Genomic DNA, 23381 nt, shown 5'->3' with positions numbered 1-23381 from the left:
GTGATGCCGCCGTCGGAACTCTCAACAAGGTACGGGTTTTACTGCTGGTTCTACCGCTGGTTCTACTGCTGATCACTGAGTCTCCCTGTTTTCAGAAACTACGGCACAGGAATGAGTAAGAACTTTTCCAATTCATATTAAGAACAAAAATCACTCTTTTAGAAAAACGTTACAATGAATCTCTGGCACCAAGCTTGCAAAGTCTGTGGTCATTAATGAGACACTTTGACACCAGTGTCACAGGTAAGACAGCACAGCACGGAGACCACAGGCCCCCAGAGGCTGGTGACCGACGCTGACACTGAGGAAGGCAAGCACAGCCAAAGCTCGAGTGACACTCGGTGAGTAGGCGTCACTGGACGCAGGGAGGTGACACACACGTGTGTGATCACAAATCAGGGGATCACCAAGACACTGGACCACAAACTGTGAGAATTAAATGTAAAAAATAAAGCCATAAACCACTAGAGGAATGGCAAAGGAAAGTAGTATGACTACATAAAAAGTAAAATTCCTTTCAAAACTTTCTTCAAGACAAAAAGCCTTATAAACCAAACTGAAATACAAATGTCAAACTGGAGGAAATATCTGCAATAAGAGTTCCTACAAATCATACTCTTAAAAAAAAAGCCATCAATAAAAAATGGAAAAAAGGGAATGAAGAGATAACTCATAAAACAAGAAATAGAAGTGGCCAATAAATAAATATGCATGTATATTCCATCTCACTAGCTGGCAAATAAATGTATATTATGACACTATATTATTTTTACATCTTCATCCATCAAAATGGCAAAGAAATACAAGGTTATGACACCAATGCCATGTGGGACATAGGAAGGGGACTCGCACCCACTGCTGTTAGAAGTGTAATTGGACCCAGCCTCTCCAAGATACAATTTAGCAGCCTTAGGTTGTTTTTTTTTTTTTTTTTTTCATTTAAATCATCACCTGAGGATATGTTTATGGATTTGAGAGGGAGAGAGAGGGGAAGGGTGTGTGTGTGTGTGTGTGTGTGTGTGCGCAGAGAAGAGGGTGGGGAGGAAGGGAAGGAGGCGGAGGGAGGGGGAGGGCAGGAGGGGGAGAGAGAGGGAGAGATCAGTCAGTTGCCTCCCACCCATATGTACCCCGACTGGGGATCGAACCTGCAACCTGTTGGTATTCAGGAGGACCTATTTCAACCAAATGAGCCACCCGGCCAGGGACCTTAAGTGTTTTAATTATGCATATACTTTTAACTAAGGAAATAACCACCGTACACAAAGACTTAGGTACAATAATGTTCTACTCAACATTACTTAAAATGTTTCAAAAATTGAAAGCAGTCTTTATAAAGAAGAGGGGGTTTCTTAAAATCAGTAATGTAACTATTAAATGGAACGTCATGCAGTGATTTAAAATGATGGCAGAAAGTCTTAAGTCACCCTGTTACTAAGTCACTTTTCATTAGTTTAGTTTTAGGTTGTTTTTAATACTTTAAAAGTAAAATGTAACATTTTGTAAAGTGGCCCTGAGCCACGGCGATGCCCGGACTAAAGTGGCCTGCCTCCCGTGAGGACGGTTTAGCCATGAACAAGGCCCTGCCCTGCACTTGGTATTAACCACTGAGCTGCACACACTTACGACTTCTGCACTTTTCTTCACATACATTGTAATTCCAAAGAGAAAAAGCAAGCGGCTCCTCTCCCTCACCCCTCCCATACACAAATGATCACAGACCCACTGGTGCGAGAGACAGACTTTATGAGTCTGAGGACATGCGTGCAGCACAACACGAAGTGGACACAGGAAGTAAAGGGAGCTGAAGTGCGGTTTCCTGGGGTGAGCCCCAAGTGGGGGGGGGGGTCTCTGCAACTGGCAGTGGTGACAACTCACTGTTTGCCTCTGCTGAGGGCTGGGGGGGGGCTGAACTTGTCCGTGCAGGGACCTGACTTACGTGGAGCCCAACGTCCCCTGAATAGGGAACTGGCTGTGTTTTTTCAAAAAATGACGTCATATGACAGAATACTGTTAAATAGCTATAAAATAATAGAGTTTTAAATGCTGATATGCAAAAATGATCAACATGTATTATTAACTGAAGAAGTTACTGATTAAAAATATATATTTTAATATGCATACAGTATGAATATTAAACAGTAACAGAAGTTAATGATTAAAATATATTATTATTTTTAATATACATATGGTATGATTCTATTAGTAGTTTTTAAAGCCCTTGTCTATAGTGGGAAACCATTAGGGAAGACCTGGGGTCGAAGAAAACTATGTGTCTTTTATAATTTTCAGTACCAACTGTATGATTTTTAATTCTTTGAACCTTGTTTAAAATAAACCTTGTTTGAACCCTTTTTAAATGCTGACACAAACTCCTTTTTTTATTTAGGCCACCTTACATTTGCTTTAAAATGCGCCCCCAAAAAACAAAGTTAGAGGAGAAGGCTGAAGTGAGAATAACAACAGCATAATTTCAAAAACTTCTCAAGGTTTACTTGAGTATTTTTGTCTTTAATCTTGCGTGTATATGAAAATGTCAATGAGAGTAAGAGTTTTATGTGAAAGATGCTCAGAGCGCTACTACATAAAACAGACATGCGCAGGGCTGTTCTGGGAGAGGCGGCAGCGGGGGCAGTATGCTCAGCCCTCTGGTGACTCCTGGGTCCAACTCAGAGACTCCCCGGGGCATTTAAACCACCACCGTTACAAAAATCACTGCCACCCGACAGCAGAGAGAACCTGCACAATTTGAAGGATGCTTCCGTGCCTAACAGGCAGGAGGAAGACAGACCAAATGTCTCTCTGGGTGGCAGTCAGTGGGCAGACTACCAATGGGTTGTTTTTTTCTGTAACTATATTTTGTGAAATTTCTTACAGAGAGAAAGTATGTAACTTTTTAATATTCACAAAATATCACAGACTCCACCATTAAACAACCCAAAAGGATTCTCCAAGCCTTCCCATGATTAGACCCGAGTGCAACAGGATAATCGACAAGAAACAACAAAACCCCAACGGTCAGCAGAGAAGGAGACCGGAACAGCCCGTCCGACCTGAAGCGGACAGGCCCCCAGGGAAAGGAGAAGGGTCGCCTGGCAGGAGGGGCCACGCCGCACACAGTCTTAATGTTCTTTTCTTGTAAGTACTGACTTCATTTGATTCATTGATTTATTGATTTTAGGGGGAGGGGGGAGAGAGAAAGATCAACTCATTGTTCCACTTCCTTGTGAACTCACTGGCTGCTTCTCATATGTGCCTTGACTAGGGATTGAACCTGCAACCTTGGTGTCTCAGGATGACACCCAAACCAACACAGCCACCTGGCCAGGGCCGTGGTCTTAATTTTCTTAGCCTCACCCTCTCCTGAAATCTGAGGATCTAAGACTGGAATTTCCTCTTCTTGAATAGAGTAGGCGCAAGCAATGGGAGAAGTAGATTTCTGTCCCTAAGAGTAGGCAGTCAGAAGAGAGGTTGCTGTCATAACCCTCTTACCACAAAACCCTGCAGGGCGGCTCAAACTACCTCCACTTCTGAGGTTCCGGAGAGTAAAGTAACTCGCCTAGTGTCGGAGCTACGAAGTCGCAGGAGCCAGACTGGAACTGAAATCTGTCTGCTGCAGAGCCAGGATTCTTTCCACCCAGCTCTCTCCCTTCTCTAAAAAGTACCCTCTTGCGTAAGGAGCCGTGGTAAGTTTTGACTGAGTTTTTCTCAAACCACGGCGGCTCACTGTACATATTGAAAGTAGGAAAAGAAATAAGAAAAGCAGCTGCCAAGAAGTGACGCCGCTGTCCAGTTCTGTCTCTCCGGGAGCAAGGAAGGAGGCACTGAAACTCGATGCACATGACCTGCACTGTCCTTCCAAGTCATCAGTCCTGCCCTTGGAAAAACCAGTACCGCTCTCCCCAGCGGGGAGCTGGCCGAAGGCGTTCCCTGCAAACAGCCGCCAGCCCACTCACATCGGACCCCCACACGGAGGAACACTAGCTTTAAGCTTTTAACGTGAAAAATAAGGAGGAATTGGTTTCAGCCTAAAAATGGCAGTTGCCAAGGTGATGTCACTACAACACGGTGACTAAAACACCGGCACTGCAGTCACCCAAACCTCGATTCATTACTCAGTTCTGCCGCTTGAAATAAATGCTGAACCTTAGGCAAGTCAATTCAACTTCACACACAAAACAGGCACGATAGACAGCTTCTCCATAAAGGGTTAATGAGAGAACCTCGTGCCTGAAGCCTGACACATAAGAGGTGGAAAATAAATGATCGACACTATTATTAACAGTGGTGTCACTCTTGTGCCTTAGCAGCCTTAGAGTCTCAGCAAGCACCTGGTCTGAACGCTTGATGATCTGATGTTAACGATCACCTGGCTGAACCTGGATATCTGAACTACCTGAAATAGTGATCCAGTTCAGCTCGGTCCACATACATCCAGATATTCCAGTTCAACTGTTCCAACAATGTGGAGGGCTCGCTCCTAGTTTAAACTGGTTCACATTTTTTTAAATGCACACACAGGTCTGGCTAACTTCAGAGTTTTATCGTGCGTGCACACACACGCACACACCCCTGGACCTGGTGGTTCAGCCTGGATTGTCGCTCACAGGTCTGCTTATGACAACAGACTCCTTGAGAGCCGATAACAAGTCTGTACCGTTCATTTTTATATGGTCGGCAACAGCATAGGCCCTGGCACATACCAGCTGCTCAGTAAACGGCCAAGGAATTTAATCTACAGAAGAGCCACTGTGGAATCTCACCAGCTTTAAGATTCAGAAGGCTCATTTTGGCAAAGGGAATACAATTCCCTGCCCTCTCCCCCATAGCTATTTGGCACGTAGTTCTTCTTTTTTTTTTTTAAATTTTGAAATAAATAATGACTAAACAAGCTGTAGACCAGCTTATCAACAGTATAGATTTCACAAACAAAATAAAGATGGAAAAGTCTAGAAATGGCAAAATTCCAGGGTAGAATTTTGGAATCAGGCAAATCCGGGACTCAAATGCTACCCCCACCACTGCACAGCTAAGTAAATATTAACTTGGGGCCAATCACACACGTCACCAGAGACTCACCCTTCACATCTGAAAAGTGGGGATAAGATCGCCTACCCAACACGGTCATCACAAAACTCATGTATATGAAGCACCAAATACAGCTGGTGGTTAGTGTTTTTTTGTGTTTTTTTTTAAACAGCTTCATTGAGGTAAACGACTTTTATTTTTTAAGCCTCTTCCATTCTCACCAACGGCAGAAACTAGAGGAATGGCATTAGGCCTCAAGTTTTCCACATCTTTAGTCCTGCTTTTCAGAAAGTACATTAATTCGGCCACGTAAATAGGCTAACTGGCTAAAGTGGCAACTGTCGAGGGGTCCAGTGTGATCATTTCAGGGGACCCCTTCAGGCAACTCAAGAGCCGAAGCACAGTCCGGTGGGCTCTCCAGTGGGCTGGCCCTTCTCGAATGAGGCCTGCGGACAACGGGCCCGCTGAGAGGTATACGCAATGTCAAGCCAGAGCGGTCTTTGTGACAAACCAAAGACACGGCATGTGAGGAACAGGCCTGCTTTGAAAGCTCGAACCCCAGAAGCCACTGCATTTTGGCCCAGGTTAGAGACAGGAGATGGAAAGGAGCTACACCGATGTTAAAAATACTCAGTAAAACCAATGAGAAGAGAGAAAAAAGTCTCCTGGGTTCATTAATACATGTTGACTTTCCATTCACAAGTGGAACAAAACAGAGTAATGATTTTCTCGTTTCAATCAGCTTGGTACGTATTTCATTTTATACACTGAAGAGGAAATAAAAAGCTAAGTGCACAAAATTCCCTATACACCTCGAAAGACAATATTTGCTCTGTTTGCATTGCAGTATTCCACCTTATTTCAATGCAATCAAGGCAAAGTTTCCATTTTCTTCTCTTAAATGATTTTCTCTGGGAGCGATGAGTCAAAGACAAATTTTTAACGCATTTGGGTTTCCATTTTCAACAAGGTAGGAACCCATACTTCCTCCCACTCACCCAACCTTGTGAATTCTCAACACTGTTCAAAAACACAGAGTGATACCTTCCACCGATCCATCACTGTCACTGGGTGCAATGAGAAGAACCTGTGCTTCTAGACCTCATCAACTACTAGTACAGTTCTCCCCTACTTAAATTCTGAGGGGGGGGACAAACTGGGTCAGCCCACTAAAAAAGCAACTGTAACATTCGAGTAATAAGCACTTTTAGAAAAATAGAGACAAAGATGTACACTATTACTATAACGCAAATATCTGTTACACAGCACCAAGGAGAGCACATGCAATGATGCCGGCCACTCCAACGTTTCTGTTAAAATTCATCACAGGCACAGAAGCTGCTCTTCCAGAGACATTTATATACACGGCACTGGAGTGTCCCTAAAACAGCCACTCCCTGGGCCTAGGACTCATCACCTATCTTTTCACATGGACTCTGAGACAACTGGATCCTTTCCTGAATTCACTCTCTAATTACGTTGGTGACATTACAGTACCATTATCCTAGAGAAAGCAATTTGAATCAATAATCACACGAGAGCTAATCAGAATGTTTGCCAACAAGTAAATAAAGTGCACAATCCCAATATGAAAGACGGTTTCCTCCTTCCTGGCTGCTCAGCCCCGTTTAAAGACCGGAACATGAATAGAAAGATAACCTTGAAAACAGTAAAGTCACTCCTGACGTCAGTGATATCCCTCTAACTCATTTCCTGGTTTTTACTGTGTTTCCCTAGAACGGGGCAGCCTGGACAGGCTGCCAGGGATTTAATAATGCTTTTTAAGGATATATCAAACTGTCTGGAATATGCAGCGATGAAAACTGAATATTGCCACTGAAACCGTACTCAATTAAATACATGCTTTCTCGAAACACAGCTTCCCCCGCAAAGCCACAATGCCTTCTGCCTTGGCACTCTTAGAATCTGCCCCAACCATTGAGATCGGTCCAGCTGTACTCCTGTTAACAGTTTCTTGCTTTTTTTTTTTTCCCCAGAGCAACCCCTCCCCACTCCCCCCAAAACGTTTTACTTTTATCTGTGGAATTCTCTGCCGGCCTCGGCCTGGAAAGCTGGGTGGGCCCAGAGGACAGGTGTGCGCTCTGGCCTTTGGGAAGCGGCACGAACTGACAGTGGTTGGCAGCGTAAAGCTGTGATCTTTATAAACTTCAATTTGAAGCTTACTGCCATTAGTGATTCTCTCCCCCGCTCCTTTTTTGAAGGAGGGAGAGAAAGCAAGCCAAAAGGATGAGTTTCAAAATAGGAAAACAACCACTTTAATTATAAAACCCTCCCAACTCAACAAAGAACTGTTAAAAGTAGCCAAATGGAAAATGTCAGGGGTTTTTTGGGCACATGCACAACTCTTAAACATGAGAATCACAGCTTCAAGGTGGGGGGGCAGGGAGGATTAACAGCAAGAGCAGAAAAAGAGGAGCAGAACGGGGCCCAGCCGGAGGCCCATTTGCTCAGGAGGGCCCCCGTGGTACTAACGCCTCCATGTGGGGCACCCAGGCTGGAGGAAAGCAGAGGGTTACACAGAACATTTAGCAGACTTAACATTGGATTAAACACACTACTGCAAGTTTCAACAAATGTTCATGGCATACGTAAAAAACACATTTACAACAAGAAAGAAGAGAGGCACCTGGAGACATCTGACACTGGGCATGCTCTGCAGGCAACTCAGTGCGCACATGCTCTCTACCAGGTTGGCGCAGCCTAGCCACAAAGACCTTGGCACAGAACACTGCAGGATGACAAAAAGGAAGGAAGAGAAGAAGCAGTTAGAGGCCGCAACAAATCACTCCTTCACACAGGCAACTTGAATGTTAGTGGGGCATGGGGCGGGCCCTGGGCGGTTGGAGGTCAGGGACGGTGGTCGTAGGCAACTTACTGAAACCTTGGGAGAGGGCCCACTTTCTGTCCTAGTCCAAGGTTCCTGCTGCCAACCACTAATCCTCTGGATACACAAACAGGATCAAGAGGGAGAGAAAGAATGATTAAATGACAACCCACTAAAGGGAACTGTGAAAGTTTGTGTGCAAAACAAGATTAGCGGTAAGGCTGTGACTACAGCTTCGTAAAGTGAGTTTCTGGTCTAGGTTACATAATTATCATTGCCGTCAGTACACTGCCTACTGTGTGCCAGGCATGTTAAATGTGTTCTCTAAACCCCACGCCAGTGACAGGAAGCTGAGGCTCAGAGGGTAAGTCATTCTCAAGGACACACAGCAGACAGAGAGCCAGAATTTCAAACCTTGGTTTGTCTGCTATTAAAACCCACATTCACTGCACGAGACTGACGCCTCTTTTGTAAAAACTTTGATCATTTGAATTTGTATCATGTGGTTACAGTTTTGCGCTTCCCTAAATAAAGTCACAGGAAACCTAGAGACACAAAGCAAAAGGAACAAGAAAGACGAGTGACAGATTGATAGATACAAGTAATAAAAAAAGAGCTGATTAAAAACATCCTGATTTGCAGGGTCACCCGCACTGTTGCTTTCCCAGAGGAAACATTGGGAATACACCATCTTCACTCTGGACTCTGTGTACCGAAGTCCACTGGAGGTGAGCAAGAACTAAAAGCTTGTTTCATTGACCTATTCCCATTCTCTTTAAAAACTTGCTGGTTTTCAGGGAATTGGAAGAGAAAAAAGCACAATATAAAAATAAACACACATTAAGGCTGGTATTTTAAAACCATTAATTATCCATGGCATTATTCATAAGTACTTTTTCCGATCTAAGGCCAATTGACTGACTACAGCAAAATCAATAGTCATGCAAAAAAACTGTAAAGGTGGATGTTTGGGTTTAACCAAAATATTCCAGAAGTCTTCGACCCAACCCCATAAACTTGTTTATCCTTGTTATGTAATCACTGTGGTCAAGCCTCCTCATTTTCTTGGGATAGTACAGGTTTACACTTACTGCTCCGGCATAATTTTCACTACCAGAGCGTTCTGGTTTGGTGAATCAATCCCGTGCTCACGCCAGCTGTGGTGGAGACCGGGCTGCTGTGGTCGGCATCAGACAGCCCCGGCTCCCCACCCAGCACCTGCCACCCCTAGCTACGCCCCACCCACAGAGTTACAGAATACTGAGATTATTTCGGAAAAGCAATTAAACAACACAAAACCAGAGGAATCAAATGGAGTATGAGAAAAAAAAGCCTAAGCAGTTTTGGGGGTTTTTTTTTGGGGGGGGGGCAATGAAAAGTCCATACATTTCCAGTGAGTACCTTTACTCCAAAGCTTACTGTGGCCATTATGAGCGGACGCTCCGGGCACACATATTCGGCCACCCCAGTGCTTTCAGAGAGCGCCACAGAAGATGCTGAATAAATGTTTGCTAATGAAAATAGCTGCCATTTATCAAGCTCTTGTCGTGTGCTAGAGAGCTGACACAGTAAACCCTCACAAAGCCCTCACTGAGGCAGGTACTACTCCATTTCACCGGGTGGGAATCTGTGGGGTCAGGAGAGGAGAGCTTGGTTTGTTGGAAGGGCAGCTCGTCCACGGTGCAGGAGAATAAGAGTGACTGACAGCAGAATTAGGACCGGAGGTTAATCCTGTCTGACTCTAAGCAAACTTGTTTTCTTCCCTCTACAACAAACTCTCTCTACCCAGAGGCATCTAGCAAATGCGTCTTGAAAGAATACTTACATCAGCATGTATCAGAGGTGGATGGGCAGAGAAAGGGCCCAGACACGTCACGTAGGTACAACAGATTACACCGATTACGTGACTTCATCCAACCCCCAGCACCCTCGCAGTTCAATTTAAATCTCTTTTGGATCTTTGCAATTCTCCGAGTCATAGAATCATTCAGATCTAAGAACAGTTTAAGGGACACACATGCGTTCATCGACTAATTCCAAATTAACACCAGAGTTCACCTGCAAATCAATTTTCATTTATTCAGTAAAAACAATCAGGTTCAGGTTCCCTCTGCCAGGTTCCTATGTATTTGCCTCAGAGGCTAAAAACCACGAAGGCATGAAACTGCACCCTGACTAGATTCTGCTAATAAATGGGATCCAAAGCCTAAAAATAAAATAAAAAAAGACAGATCTTTACACTCAATAAATCAAGGCATCGTGGACTATAAAAACTGGAAGACTATTTAGCCCAAACTTCCGCCCCTGACTCTGATTTTAGAAGTGAGGACGATAAAGTCCAAAGAAAAATAACAACCTCCCCGAGGTTCCCTAACCATCTAACAGCGGATCGATACTTACAGAAGTTTGGGAAGCAAGTAAAATACAGAAAATTCTGAGAACTTAAGGAAGTTCTAAGGACCTAATTTGAAAATATGAACCATTCTGAGCAAAAATGTTAAGGACTCGGCTGAAGGAGAACCAGAGAGACGCGTGGTGTGCCTGCGCCGCGCCCCCCGCCCCCCGGCAGGGCCATGCGGACGCTGCTGCACACCCAGCTCTGCACTTCCTGGTTTTCACGCCAACTCAAGACAGTGGGTCTGGCTCGCTCTCCTATCCCACCCATCTTTGCTTGCTTGCTCTTTCTTCCCTTCAGTGGTAAATAAAAATGTTGTCCAAAAATATACCCGTATTAACCATTTTTAAAAGCTTGGTATTGAACATCTATATTCAGGAAAAGAAGTTTAAGGGCCCTTCTGAGGGTCTAATCTCCAAGGATTTATCACTGTGCCCTCCGTGGAAAACGCCGAGGGGCAGAGGGCGCCAGCGTTTACAGAAGGTCCCGGCACCTGGACGCCAAGGGCCCAGCCACGGCACTCAAAACAGGCTTTTCAACAGAAAATGCCACTCTGGGAAATACACCTGTCTGCTCACACCTGAGGCGACGCTGGGAGTCTAAACAAGGCCAGGAGGGCAGCTCGTCCAAGGCGCAGGTCTAACAGGCCAGGAGAAAGCAGACTGCATTCGAAAATAACAGGTAAAAATAAAAGCTTCACATTTATCACCTAAGGGCATCAAAACGCAACTAGGACCCCAGCAGCAACTGATCCGTGAAGCTCCCAATTTTACATTCAGGGAACTAGTTGGAAACCCATGTTGACTACTGTGTAATAACTATTACCCATAATTCTTTAACTGAATAGCGTAAAGGTTCTTCGTACTGGCCATATTCACAATGTAGACTATTGTCTCTCTTTCTTTCACAGGTAAATTTTAAGTCGTCTATATTTAAACTTCTAGAACACTATCTCATTGTTCAATGTGTCTGAAGAACTTACCCTGACACCCTGGGTATTTACCAATTTTAACAAATACTGCTTGACCTACTTATTAAGCTGAGAACACAAGCTAAGCCTCTTTCCCTCTGAGACTTCGGCTTTGGGCTCAAGAAGAACGCAGGGAGATCACAACGGAGACACGGCAGGCAGCCCTTCCATGGGCAGAAACCCCCAGGAACTGCTGGTCCTAACCGCACATTTAGCTCCTTGTAATGACCGCTATTCTGACTTTGGACTGTTTACAGAGCACAGGAAATGATTCACACAGGTTCACCTAACAGCAAACACCCAATCAGACTGATTATATTTGTAGGTTCTATAGCCAAAGATTACAACATTAGCTAAGGAAACTAGCAGCTCATTAACTTTGTCATACCCACTGTATAACCGAAGTTCAAGATCAGGGCCGCCACGCTGAGAAACGCTGGGAGTCAGTACAGACAAGAGTAACAGCTTTGGGCATTTTTCAAGAGCAGAAAATTATTAAAAGAGGTAGGAGAGGAATACCCTAGGCTCTCTTCATATCGCCATAGGAACCACAAGTCAAAAGGCAAAATTGGTTGCAGGCGACTCGTCTTCTGATTGGCTGGCTTGAGGAAGAACTCACAAAAGCTAACTTTGGTGTCTGTTCCTGGATGGAATTGTTCTGAGCATTCTGCCCTGATTCCTTCTCAAAGAGGCAATTCTCTTAAAAGTTAACCAAATAAGTATTTTATATAAATTGTCTCTCCTATCATTCTGATTTATAAATACGTCTTATTATAGGTTTTCTTTCCATTACTCCCGTATTTTAATTTAAACCACCTCCCACAGAATCCGTCAGCACCAGCCTCATCTAACTCCCGTCATCAATGCCTGAGACAACCAAACTGAATGGCTTAAATGCTATTCCTTCCACAAAAAATTTACCTGACCTTCTAGCTATCTGCAGACAGAAATGTAAGACAGTCTCTCCACTCTCTGTCTCGTCTAGCTCCCTGGAGGGAATCTCGAGAATGCGCAGTGTAAACACACACACACATACACACACACACACACACACACAGGCGTGCACGCACACAGACTCAACCACCCAAAGGAGGAGGGTGCCTGAACTAAGCCATGAAGGATGAGCAAGAGACGAGCAAGACCCTCCAGGCAGAATACACAGCATACGCAAAGCCAAAGAGCTGAGAGATGGCACAACCTATTCAAGGCCGCACACGGTATTCAGCATTGCTAAGGTATTTAAAGGGGAGATTTCATTAGGTGTACAAGACGTCTCCCCTGCAATTCAGCAGATGTGCTGTTTGAACACTACCCACTGAAGGGAAGGAGGAGGTCCTGCACACCCTGGCAAGGGTGGAGGCGAGGTTCTTTGGCTAAGAGGCAGGGAATAGAGCTTACTATCAAGCCAAAACCTTGCCAAGTCAAGCCAGCACCAAAGAAAGATGCTGTGTTTCCTAGGACACACAGGGAACACCTGCCACATGCAAGGCAGAGAGAAAAGAAGTCTGCTAAATAGCAATGATAAAATGAGGGAGTAAGCAGTACAAAACCATTTTTATAGATATTGTGAAATAAAGTCTTTTGAACCTTTTAATTCCTTCAAGTGAGACACCAAAAACTCACACATTCAAACCACCGCTAGACGCAAAGATGAGACCACTATTAAACTGCTCTGAGCAGAGGAATGGCCCCCGGCAGCCTGAGCGAGGCGCGGTGGGAGCAGTCAGTCTCTCAGCCATGTCCAACAGCCAAGGCAGGTTTCTTCCAGCTGGGCCAAGGGCAGGCAGGAGTGCCGGCACTTACCTTTGGAAGCTCACGTCCAAAGGCAATTTATATGCTCAGTCTAGGTTTCTTTTTCCAGTAACACTTCTACAGTGCCTACTGATCAGATATAAAACAAAGATGCTGTGCCAGCAAAATGGGGGAGACCCAACACAGAGGGGATGAATAAAGGGTCCCACTGGGCGCTAACACCCTCTCCACGGGACTCTGCCTGGGAGTGGGGATTCGTCCTGCAGAATCAGGCAGGAGATGTCACAGCCCCGGGCCCCCAAACCCAGGTGTGAAAGCTGCAGAACACCCCTTCGGTTTCTGCTGGGGCCGTCCTCACCGCAAAGCACACGAAGCAAGTGTTCGAGTTCATCCACGTCAGGGACTACCCTGTTGTGTCTGAATTCCCAGACTCGCTCTTCAAGAAGCAGCAGTAGCCGTACTGAAAATAGGGACACAGAGCTTTAAAAAGATTCAGAACGTGGGCTTCTGGTCTTTAAATGTTTGATGGCAACCTGTAAGAAATAGCTAACTCTCACCAAAATGGCTGTCTTGTTTTAAAAACTGATTGAGTTGTAGGATAAAAGTTAATTCACAATTTAAAAGCATTTTCCAAGGCCTGTTAAGGAACTGAACAGTGGCCCTCTGTTTCAATGTAAAAACAACTTTCTCTTCTTACCATGGTATTTTATTGTAACAGCATTTGACAGTAACCATGTGACATGTAACTAAGAAAGGAAATACACTTTAATTCTTAGTGACTGTATTGTAGAATGACATATTTGGAGACAATACACATAGGACATTTATGCTATGGGAAGAAAGGGCGTGGGGAGCAGGAAGCAGTGGAAGGAGACAGAAAAAAAAAAAAAGACTAAGAATGAAGAAAACTGGAGTCTGCTATCTGCCAAGTTTTAAGAACTCAAACACAGCCAAGCAGTAGTGAAATCAGAACTCAAAGGCAGAGCCCAAACTTTCCTTAAACTCTATATTTAAAGCAAAACAAAACTTTCAATGTCCACACAATCATCTCATCTTGAATGGTTATCTAAGATAAGATACCAGATCCCAAATGTTAAAAAATGAAATCTTTGCAGAGGCTTATATTTTTGGTAGAAGATAAAGGGTAATTTTCCTTTTAAAATTTTCACTCATCCATATTACCTGATTTTTGTCAAAGGAGCATCTGGTACTTGTAGGGACATTTCAATACTACCTTGTGTAATTTTATTATGTGATGCTTATTTTGTTTAATTATATAACTAATTATATAAGCTGTTGTAAGTCATAAATACTAACAACAACTTAAATAAAAGCAAATTCTTTCCCCAAAAATTGAGTTCACCTTAAACACTTATAATTTAGATGTGTTAAAACACTTGATACTAGCAGAATATTTTACCTAGTAGCCCTCAGAAATGGCAGGAAAGATCAAAATAATAAGGGTCCATTCATGAGTAATTCCAAAAGGGCGGAAATGAAATCCTTGTCCGTTTCATGACTACCATCCGTGAACCAAAAATGTCACCAGGTTAGAAGCTGGAGAGGGGAAGAATTTAGATGTATCAGGGGAGAAGTGGAGTCTCTATTCTAAGAAATGTGGCAGAGAACAGAATGTAACAAAATAATCTATTTCTAGCGTCGAGACAAAGCTCCTCAGTTGTCCCAGGACCAGTCTGAGGTTCAGCTGCCAAGAAGGAACAGCTCCCCCAGCAAGCTCCCGATCAGATCAGCTCAGACCCAATCCCAGTGGGATTTATCCAAGACCCACAAATCCTGAGACTGGAGAGAATTAAACAACAGTTCGATTAAGTACATCTGGGCCTTTGTCAGGTAACATCTGTGGCCCAATTAGAACTGCAGTCCAGGACTAGGGGAGACCTCTTCACTCTAAGTTTAACCTCATTTTCAATGAAAATGATAAACCTAAATGAAACTTTACAAAAAGGGAGGGGACACAAACCGACCTTTTCCAAGTGCCCCCTAGGTGCCACACACTGCCCAGCCACGGTGATCTCATCGGGTGTCCCACCACCACCTCTGGCCGGACAGGCACCGCAGTTTACAAAGGAGGCAACTGCAGACCACAGATGTCCTTAAGGTGCCAGAGGTCAAAGGTGGCAGATCTGCAATCCCACCTGAGTCCACACCCCTGCCCTCCTCTCTGCACTGCACTGCCTGTCAATCCCTTTGCTTGACATTAAACGCTCCGAAGCAGCAGCAATTTCCTCTGGTGTATTTTCAAATTTCATCTCCTTGTCACTCACCCACACTGCTGACTGAGGTGGAATTAGGGCAAGCTCACGCATGCACCTTCTCAATACAGACTCAAGACTTGAAAAACATGAGCTTCGCTTGACTCGGCAATTTCATGTAGAAGACTAGACTAAGAGAAAAACAGATACAGCCAAAAAATATAGCTAGGAAGATGTTTATCCTATCACTGTCGTAAGAGCAACAGGGACTGGTAACATAAATTATCCAGAAGACAGAGTATTATGTGTCCACCAAATAAAAAGCATGGCTTAGTATATTTACTGACCCGGAGGAAGTTCCAGTACGTAAAAAGAGAGTTACACTACCCCGGGAACGTTCCAGAAACATTAATAAAGGCTACAAATCAAGACATATTATAGTCCCATTTTTATTTAATTAAAAAAATACACACAAAAAATCCAGAATTAAATACAAGTGATTTTTATTGATTCATTTGTCCACCGTAATTTTTTTTCAGATGCAGCCAGCACAAAATTGACAATTCAGTACCCAGGCTTCTCCACCCTCCCTCCTTGGGGCCACCTCTGAGATAGTGACCAGTATTTCCACACTGTTACTGGGGGATCTGGTCACGGCGCCTTGCCCCTTGATTCAAAGCCATTTTCTTTCAATGCTGTATAAAGTCTGGTGACACCCTGGAGTGACAAAGATACTACCCCAAACTCATTTCAATGCCTGTGGCTTCTAGATAGCTACCCGAGAGTACCTACCCAGAAAGCTCTTAAGTAATGGCGTTGTGTCTAAGGAGCCTGCACCTTCTAAATACCTGACATTCCCTAGTCCGTGCCACACTGCACCTGAGAGGACTTCCAGGAGGCAACCAAAAATGCTTCTCGTTTTCCAGACGCCATCTGAGAACTAGGAGACACCCGCTCTCATCACCCATCCAGGGCCCCCGGCCCCCCAGTTGCTCCCACTTCCCTTCCCGTACCATTCATTCCAGCAAAGGTGCCGGCCGCACCCCTTCCTACCCTTCAACCCATTCTCAGGAGCCAAAAGGATGTAATCGGAGAAATTCTGGAGGTGTCTGTCTGCACATGCTCTGACCGACGCACCGAGCCAAAGCCGCACCCCACTTTCATTAAGGGAGTACAAAATTTACCAGGTTTTAAAAGGAGCATTAGAATACAGTGACAACTTTTCTTCTGCCACATGGTGAAAAAATTCTCATTTTTTTCTAGGAAGAGAGATCATTTTCAGGAAAATGACTTGAGGAATATTATTATATCTACTCTCTATGGGTTTGACTCAATTAGAGTGAGATCACACCTTCCTATTTTAAACTTTATCATTTTAAACTGCTCATTCACTCAAAAATTTACTGAACATGTCAGTATACTAAATGTTTCAACAGATAACACAAGAGTTCTCAACACTAAATTTTCTGCATTAAAAACTGTCTCAGGAAATAAAGCTGTATTATTTCCTGGCTCACTCAAGGGAGTAAGATGACTAAATTCCCTAAAAAGTACAAAATCTTTTAAAGATTTTCACTGGTTTCGAAAGTGTTAAAATTAAGCTCAACTAACAGTATTTTAAAAATCAACACCAGACTCCCAGAACTTCTGCTGCATTAAGAACTCGGACCAGCACCTGCAGCAGGAGAGCCGGTCCTGCTCCAGAGTCCCCCTGGGTTCCAACCTCACAGCATTTAAACAGGCCCTCGACCATGTTACAAACGCCGCTCACTCTGAAATGTGTACTCGCTCTTTAAGTACGTGATTGTGCGGAGCCCACCTACAACCCCCACAACGACACCGTATGCCAGGAGAAAAGACTGGGGCTCCGGGGCATGCGTGCCGGCTGGAACGAGGGAGGGAAGGACCGATGCGGGCTCACAGGAGCAGTGTGGACGGGACAGGGAACGCTTTGGTTGTCCTTCTCTTCTCAGTCACCCCAAATACTGAGAATCTGCCGCTGCCCGCCTCGACCCTGGTGACCCTGCTGCTCCTGAGCCCAAGTTGCCACCTGACACTCCTCAAACTAAGGTGACAGCCTGAGGAGCAGCCTCTAAAACAATCAGAAGAAATAATCCCCCAGGCAGGGATAAGAAAGTGCACGAGGCCTTTGAAGAGGCAGGGACAGAGTACAAGAGACAGACAAAATAACTGTGTGACCTTGAGCAAAAAAATAATCCCCTCTCCAGTCTCCATTTCTTTACACGTTAAAATGCGGAAGATAAGCCTGCCGTTCGAGGGCAGGGAGAAGGTTAGAAGGACTGGATGCGGACCTGGCACCGCCGAGCGCTGGCTCCCTCCCTCCTCCTTGCTCTGGCAGGGTGCAGAGGACTCTTAAAAGGAGTTGGGATGAAACGCACAGACACCAAAGAAAACAGCTCTCAGACTGCGTGGGCCTGGGACCAAAATAAAGGAGCAGAGCAATTCTGGGGTCAGAAAGTTTTGGGAAATGCTGGGAAACACATTATTAAAATGACAATTGTCAAGTGAATTTCCAAGAGAAGGAGATCACACGAAGCATCTACTAAATTTACTTGACTTAAGGAAGCACCACTCACGGGAACAGCGATCTTATTCATCACTGCCACCACCACACTGATGAAGAAGAGAGGGAGGAAGAGAGGGAGGGGAAGGGAGAGAGATGGAGAGGAAAAGAAAAGAAAGACAGCAGCTGACGACTCCTTCCAAAGGACAGTGAGAGGGTTAGTGAGATAAGACTACCTGGACAGGTTCTAAATCTGGTTTGGAGGCAGAGAGAAGGGATGTTTTTGATCTTCTGAAAGGAGTCTGATGCCAAAGCTTAATTTTCTGACTCAAGTCATTTTAAAATTAAGAGATGATACTGAGAAGCAGTACCAAGAGTTTAAGAAGTGAATGTATCACTTTACAAGCACAGACAGACTTCTGAGACAAGATGGTAATTCTCATCTGCCCTCCCAAATTTTCTCCCTCATTCAACTGGGCAACTGTGAGGCACGTACTTACTGTGCTAGATGCTGAGAACTCGCTACAAGCTGAATCAGACACGACAGACACCATCTTTGTCCCCACGGGGATTACCTTCTAATAAGGGATTACACAATACATTTATCAATTAGAATCACATTAACAGCTGGGAAAATGAACTGAGTGCTATAAGAATATAACAAAGGAATCTAACCTGTGGGGGAACTTGGGGGGCCCAGACACAACCCCTGAGGAATTCACACTTGAGCTCAGCTCTGAAGGACAAGCAGAGGTTAACTGGGCAAGAAAGGAGGAGAAAGTGAAGCCACCCCAATATCAAGTAATGACCATGCTTGTTAGGTCAAGACCGAATGTGATGCATTGGAGGAAAGTTGCGGGGGGCTGGGCTGGGGGGTGTGGATGACTGAGAGTGGAGAGCAAAAGGCTAGGATGAAAAAGAGCAAAAATTAACGAGACTCGGGAGGAGGACGGCGGCGGCAAGGCTGGGTTTCTGAGTGGTGCAACTGAAACAACCAACAGAGCACCAAAACCAGGGCCGTCTACACTGGCCCTGGAACCCGCGAGGGCCCTTCTGGAGGAAACTGGGCTCGCGCATGTGGACAAAGAACAGCCGCCCTGCAAAGCGGGAGGATTCCCAGCAGACCCTCGCCTCCCGGCTCGAAAGAAGCAGCAGAGGCCAGGCGGAGTGAGTGCCCCTGCGTCAGCCAGAGAGGCCGACCAGGCCTGGGCCTGAAGCACTCCCCCACGGGCGCGGGGAGCCAGGGTCCAGCCGCAGCAGGGCTTCCGCCACCTGCATGGTGTGCTGAGAGAAGCTGATGCTTCTGCAGCTGGCCTCTGGCAGAAGTGACCACTTCAATCACAGAAGGACGGCCCCGGGCCGGCCACAGCAAACTCGGAAGTTCCTTGCCCGGGGCGGGGGGACTTCCTTCCACCACACTCCCCAAAGCACCTGGACACAGGATCAGTAAAGCAGAACCACAGCTCAGCTCAACATTTCCCTTTTTTCACAAAAGAAAGACAAATAACCACAAGCATAAGAGAAATGGGCCAAACACCACTAGTAATTAGACTGTTTTTTCATTTGTTTAGCCAAATTGGGATTTAAAAACTACTGATACCCTAAAATGGCATAAAGGTGGCAAAAACAAGCATTCTCATAACGAGAACGTGGCCCCACATGTCGCCTTCATGCAGGTGACAGAAAGCAGGCGAAATCTTTGTATGAAATACACATGCTCTTCAAAAGCACACGCCCTCCAACCCAACCACTCCACCTCCCAGAACGCACCCCACGGATGCACTCAGACTAAACTGCAAGAAGGAGCAACCCAGCTGTACACTGTGAGTCACATGACTTAAATGTCTACTAAAGGAGGAGTTTAACGAGTTAGCCACTTACACACTCATCATATTAGACATCCTACCAAAACATTACAAAGAAATACATAATGGCTTAGAAAGATGTTACAAATACTGGTGTTTTAAAAGCAGTTTGCAAAACAACTATAGGTAAAAAAAAAACCACAACAAGTACATATGAAACACACATAAAAACATGTGTATGAAGAAAGGGAAGTATACTGAACATTAAGTCGCTAGGGAAACTTATTCTTTTTGTTTCTTATTTACATTATTTTTATTTTCAATCTTCCTATAACAAACATGAATTACTTCTGTAAAAAGTAAAAAGGAAATGTAAATGTCCTATTTAGCAATTTTTCCATAATTTTTAATTTGTACGTGTAAATAATAGCACTAGGCTAACTGGATAACCACGAGGGGAAAATAATCTTGATCCTTATCTCACCCATAAAAAACGATTATTTTCAAACGGTAAAGTAAAGCTTCTAGGAGAAAATAGTGTCTTCTAGACCTCGTAAGCACAAAAAAATAGGACACAAAAAATTAACTAGGAAAGTACTGATTAATAAGACTTCATCAGTATGAAGACATTCTGTCCATCAAAATGATACAGAGATTGATGAGCTCACTGGGGGCGGAGCCGCCTGAGGTGATGGAGACGATCCAGGATGGGACTGGCTGAGGCTGGGCCCCCTCTAGAGCGCATGGAATTATGGGCTAAAAGATTTAAAACACAAGAGGGCAGAGACTGGCTTTCAGGCTCTTCTCCCTCAAGGGCACCTGGATGATCGTGCTGCAGCCGCCTGCTGTTTCCCAAGGACAGTGCTGGGGATGGGAGGACAAACTCCAGGCACAGCCCAGGGCCAGGCTGGCCCCGCAGGGGTGGCAGGGTCATTCTTCTCGGGTGTTCTACAAGGGAAGGGCTGAGGCAGAAGCCTGCCGCTTCTTCCGAAGCTGTGTAGCTCTTGTATCTTATGTTGTTTCAGTCTGTAAACCAACTGTCTGGAAAGAAGATAAAAACTAACGGGGGAAGACTAGAAGAACTCAGATGTCAAAGAGTTTAGCCTTAACTGATAGGCTGAAGTGACGAATGCCTGTGGAAGGCTGTTACTCCAAAACTGTGCAGACTTTGAACACAGACTCCGGTCCTTTACCACCAAACTTCTGCCTCTGGGGCTCTGCCTGGAGGGTGGTGGCCTCCGGCAGGGCCCCACTCGCTGTTTGGTAACAAAAAGTGTCTGGACATTGAAAAGCGAGCAACAGACCAGGCGTGAGATATGTGTATCTGACAAGGAACTTTCCACATTCGTATAAAGATCAGTACAAAAACTCAGTAAGAAAAAGACAACTCGGTGTTTCCTAAGGGTCAGAAGATTTGTCAGGCACCTCTCGAAGGAGGACAACTGAACGGCCGGCAGGTCCATCGGTCCCTAGGGAGCCCACGGTGAGGCACCAATCCACACCCGTCTGAACAGCTGAGGCCGGGTGACAGTGCAGGTGCCTCGCCGGGTGACAATGCAGGTGACAGAGCTACTGGAGTGTCGATACGCTGCAGAAGGAGCTGTAGGAACGTTCAACCATCTGGGGAAAGATCTGGTAGTTCTTTGAAAAAGTAAACATACATCTATGCTCTGCCCCAGCAGTTCCCCTCCTAGTGCATCCAAGAGCCCAAACAATAATCTGAACGCACAATGTCCAAGCGGGCTTTGTTCCTAAATTAGCTGGACGCTGGCAACAGCCCGAGTTCTTGTGAGCAGGGGAACGAATAATCAAAACTGTTGTGTACGTGCGAAAAGGAACAATCAACCGAATCATCAAGGACGAACCTCGAAAATATTGTGCTGGGCAAAATAAGCCCAACACACTGAGTACACGCAGCACGTGAGTGCGGTACAATTCCGTGTGTATGGAATTCTAGCACACGCACAACAAATCTGTACTTATGGAAAGCAGGTTACTTGAGGCCAGGGATGTGGTGGGGGACCGCAAAGGGGAGTGAGGGAAGTTTGGGGGAGGCAGAGGTGTTCTACGCGTTGACTGTGGTCGTGGTAACAGGAGTGTGTATAGTTCCCAAAGCTCACGGTGCACTTAAATGAGTGCGGTTCATTACGTGCTGATTACATGCAGAACAAACAAAACCACAACACAGACGCTACTACACACCCATCAGGACGGTTAAAATTAAAAGGACTGGGAAACGAGTGATGCTAGAACTCTCCACATCAGAGGTACAAGCTTGGAAAACAGCTTAGCAGTATCTACTGACGCTAAACATGCCTATCCCGTGACCCGGTAATTCCATTCTGGGTTTTTATAACCAGTGGAACACACTGCTTAGTTCCACCTTAGTAGTGTTACTCATAACAGCAGCCAAAAATTGGAAACAACCCAACTGATTCATCAAAAGCAACATAAATACATCACAGACTCTATACACAGTGGGACCACTTACAGGGAGAAACTAGTTAACGAAACATGAATTTCACAGATACGACGACGACAGGGGGGGTCTACACGAGAGCTGCAGGATTCCACTCCCACAAAGCCCAGAGAGAGACCTAACTGACCTCCAGTGAAAGCGGCCAGAACAGACCTCTGGCAGGGTCTACTGAACAGGAGAGAGGGACGCGAGGAGACCCCCGAGGGACTCTGGGAACGTTTGGCGCCTTGAATCAGGTAGCGGGGACAGTGTGGTGTGCACGCAAGAATTCACCAAGCCGTCCACTTAAGACCTGTGTTCTACACTCGACGTAAGCTATACACTACACACACACAAATGCCCTGTTACCGAGGCTGGTTCACCCCTTGACACTGGAAGCCTATGGCTGACACAGTACCCAGGACACCCAGGAGTGCTTCCTGTCACTGTGAGTCACTCGTGCTCCGGGCCCCGTCCTTCACACCATCCTCATGACTCAGACCGTCCAAGCCCTCGGCGCTCCCGAGTATCAGGGGGCGGGGGGGGGGGGGGGAGGCACTGCCAGAGGGACTGGGCAAGTCATGCCCCAGCCGGACGGGGCAGATCTGCCAAATGCCTGTTAACAGTACAGACGAGCTTAATGCCGGTGTGATCTGAAGTGTGCGGGGCAGCCCCTGTTCATTCACTATCCTTCTGACTAACTTCAGAAAGGGACTGTGGGGGAATTATATACAAGCTGCCAGCTCTTTGAAATAGGTACACAGCTCTGCTAACACTTTTGCTGGAAAACTTAATCCCATCATTACAGTCATGTGCCACTTAACAGTAGGGACACCTTTGGAGAGATGCGTCACTGGGCGATTTCACTGCGGGGCAAACATCAGAGGGCACTCGCCCAAACCTAGATGGTCTGGTCGACACACACCTAGGCGACGTGGTGTGGCCTGCTGCTCTGTAGGGAGAAAAAGATTCTCCCTCTACCCTTCTGGCTCTTGGCCCGAGACACCCCTACAATAAAAGACAGGTTAATCGGAAAGACAAGCAGAAGTTGAATCAGTTGTACACGCCCCCATAATTCGAGAGGCCCAAGAAGACCGAGGAACTTGTCAAAATGGCCGGAGTGCCTTCAATACACTAAGTAGCATCTACAACTGAAGACCAAAGGCTGGGGGTGGGGGCCATTTACCAGGCAGAGCACAATAAACAAAGGCCGGGGGGCTGAGAGGGTGGAAGGCCTGCCCTCTGCACTGAGAAGACTTTCTAGAGATGCAGTCATCCTCATCTTCCAGGAAGGCCAGGGAGACACCCTTACAAACAGGTTCTACAAAAGGTAACTTCTATTTGGTGTGCGGAACTTCTCCCACGTCTGCAGTTTCTTAAAATTACCCAGCCTG

The 23381-nt window shown here is 45.5% G+C and overlaps 1 protein-coding gene across 5 annotated transcripts in view; it reads right to left on the bottom strand.

Moving 5' to 3' along the window:
- Nucleotides 1-23381, bottom strand: part of FBXW11 (F-box and WD repeat domain containing 11) — a 98035-nt gene that overhangs the window by 57696 nt on the left and 16958 nt on the right. For 2 of the 5 annotated variants that reach the window (XM_037127919.2, XM_037127920.2), the window contains exon 2: nucleotides 7673-7774. The exons of the other annotated variants lie outside the window; for them this stretch is intronic. In XM_037127919.2, coding sequence (XP_036983814.1) covers nucleotides 7673-7774 — 102 coding nt within the window. The remainder of the gene's footprint in view (nucleotides 1-7672; nucleotides 7775-23381) is intronic. 5 annotated transcript variants of the gene reach the window in all.

This window comes from Artibeus jamaicensis, unplaced genomic scaffold (assembly GCF_021234435.1).
Source record: "Artibeus jamaicensis isolate MK-2021 breed Jamaican fruit bat unplaced genomic scaffold, CSHL_Jam_final scaffold_3151, whole genome shotgun sequence".
NCBI lineage: Eukaryota > Metazoa > Chordata > Mammalia > Chiroptera > Phyllostomidae > Artibeus > Artibeus jamaicensis.
This window is presented reverse-complemented; position numbering and strand designations above follow the sequence as displayed.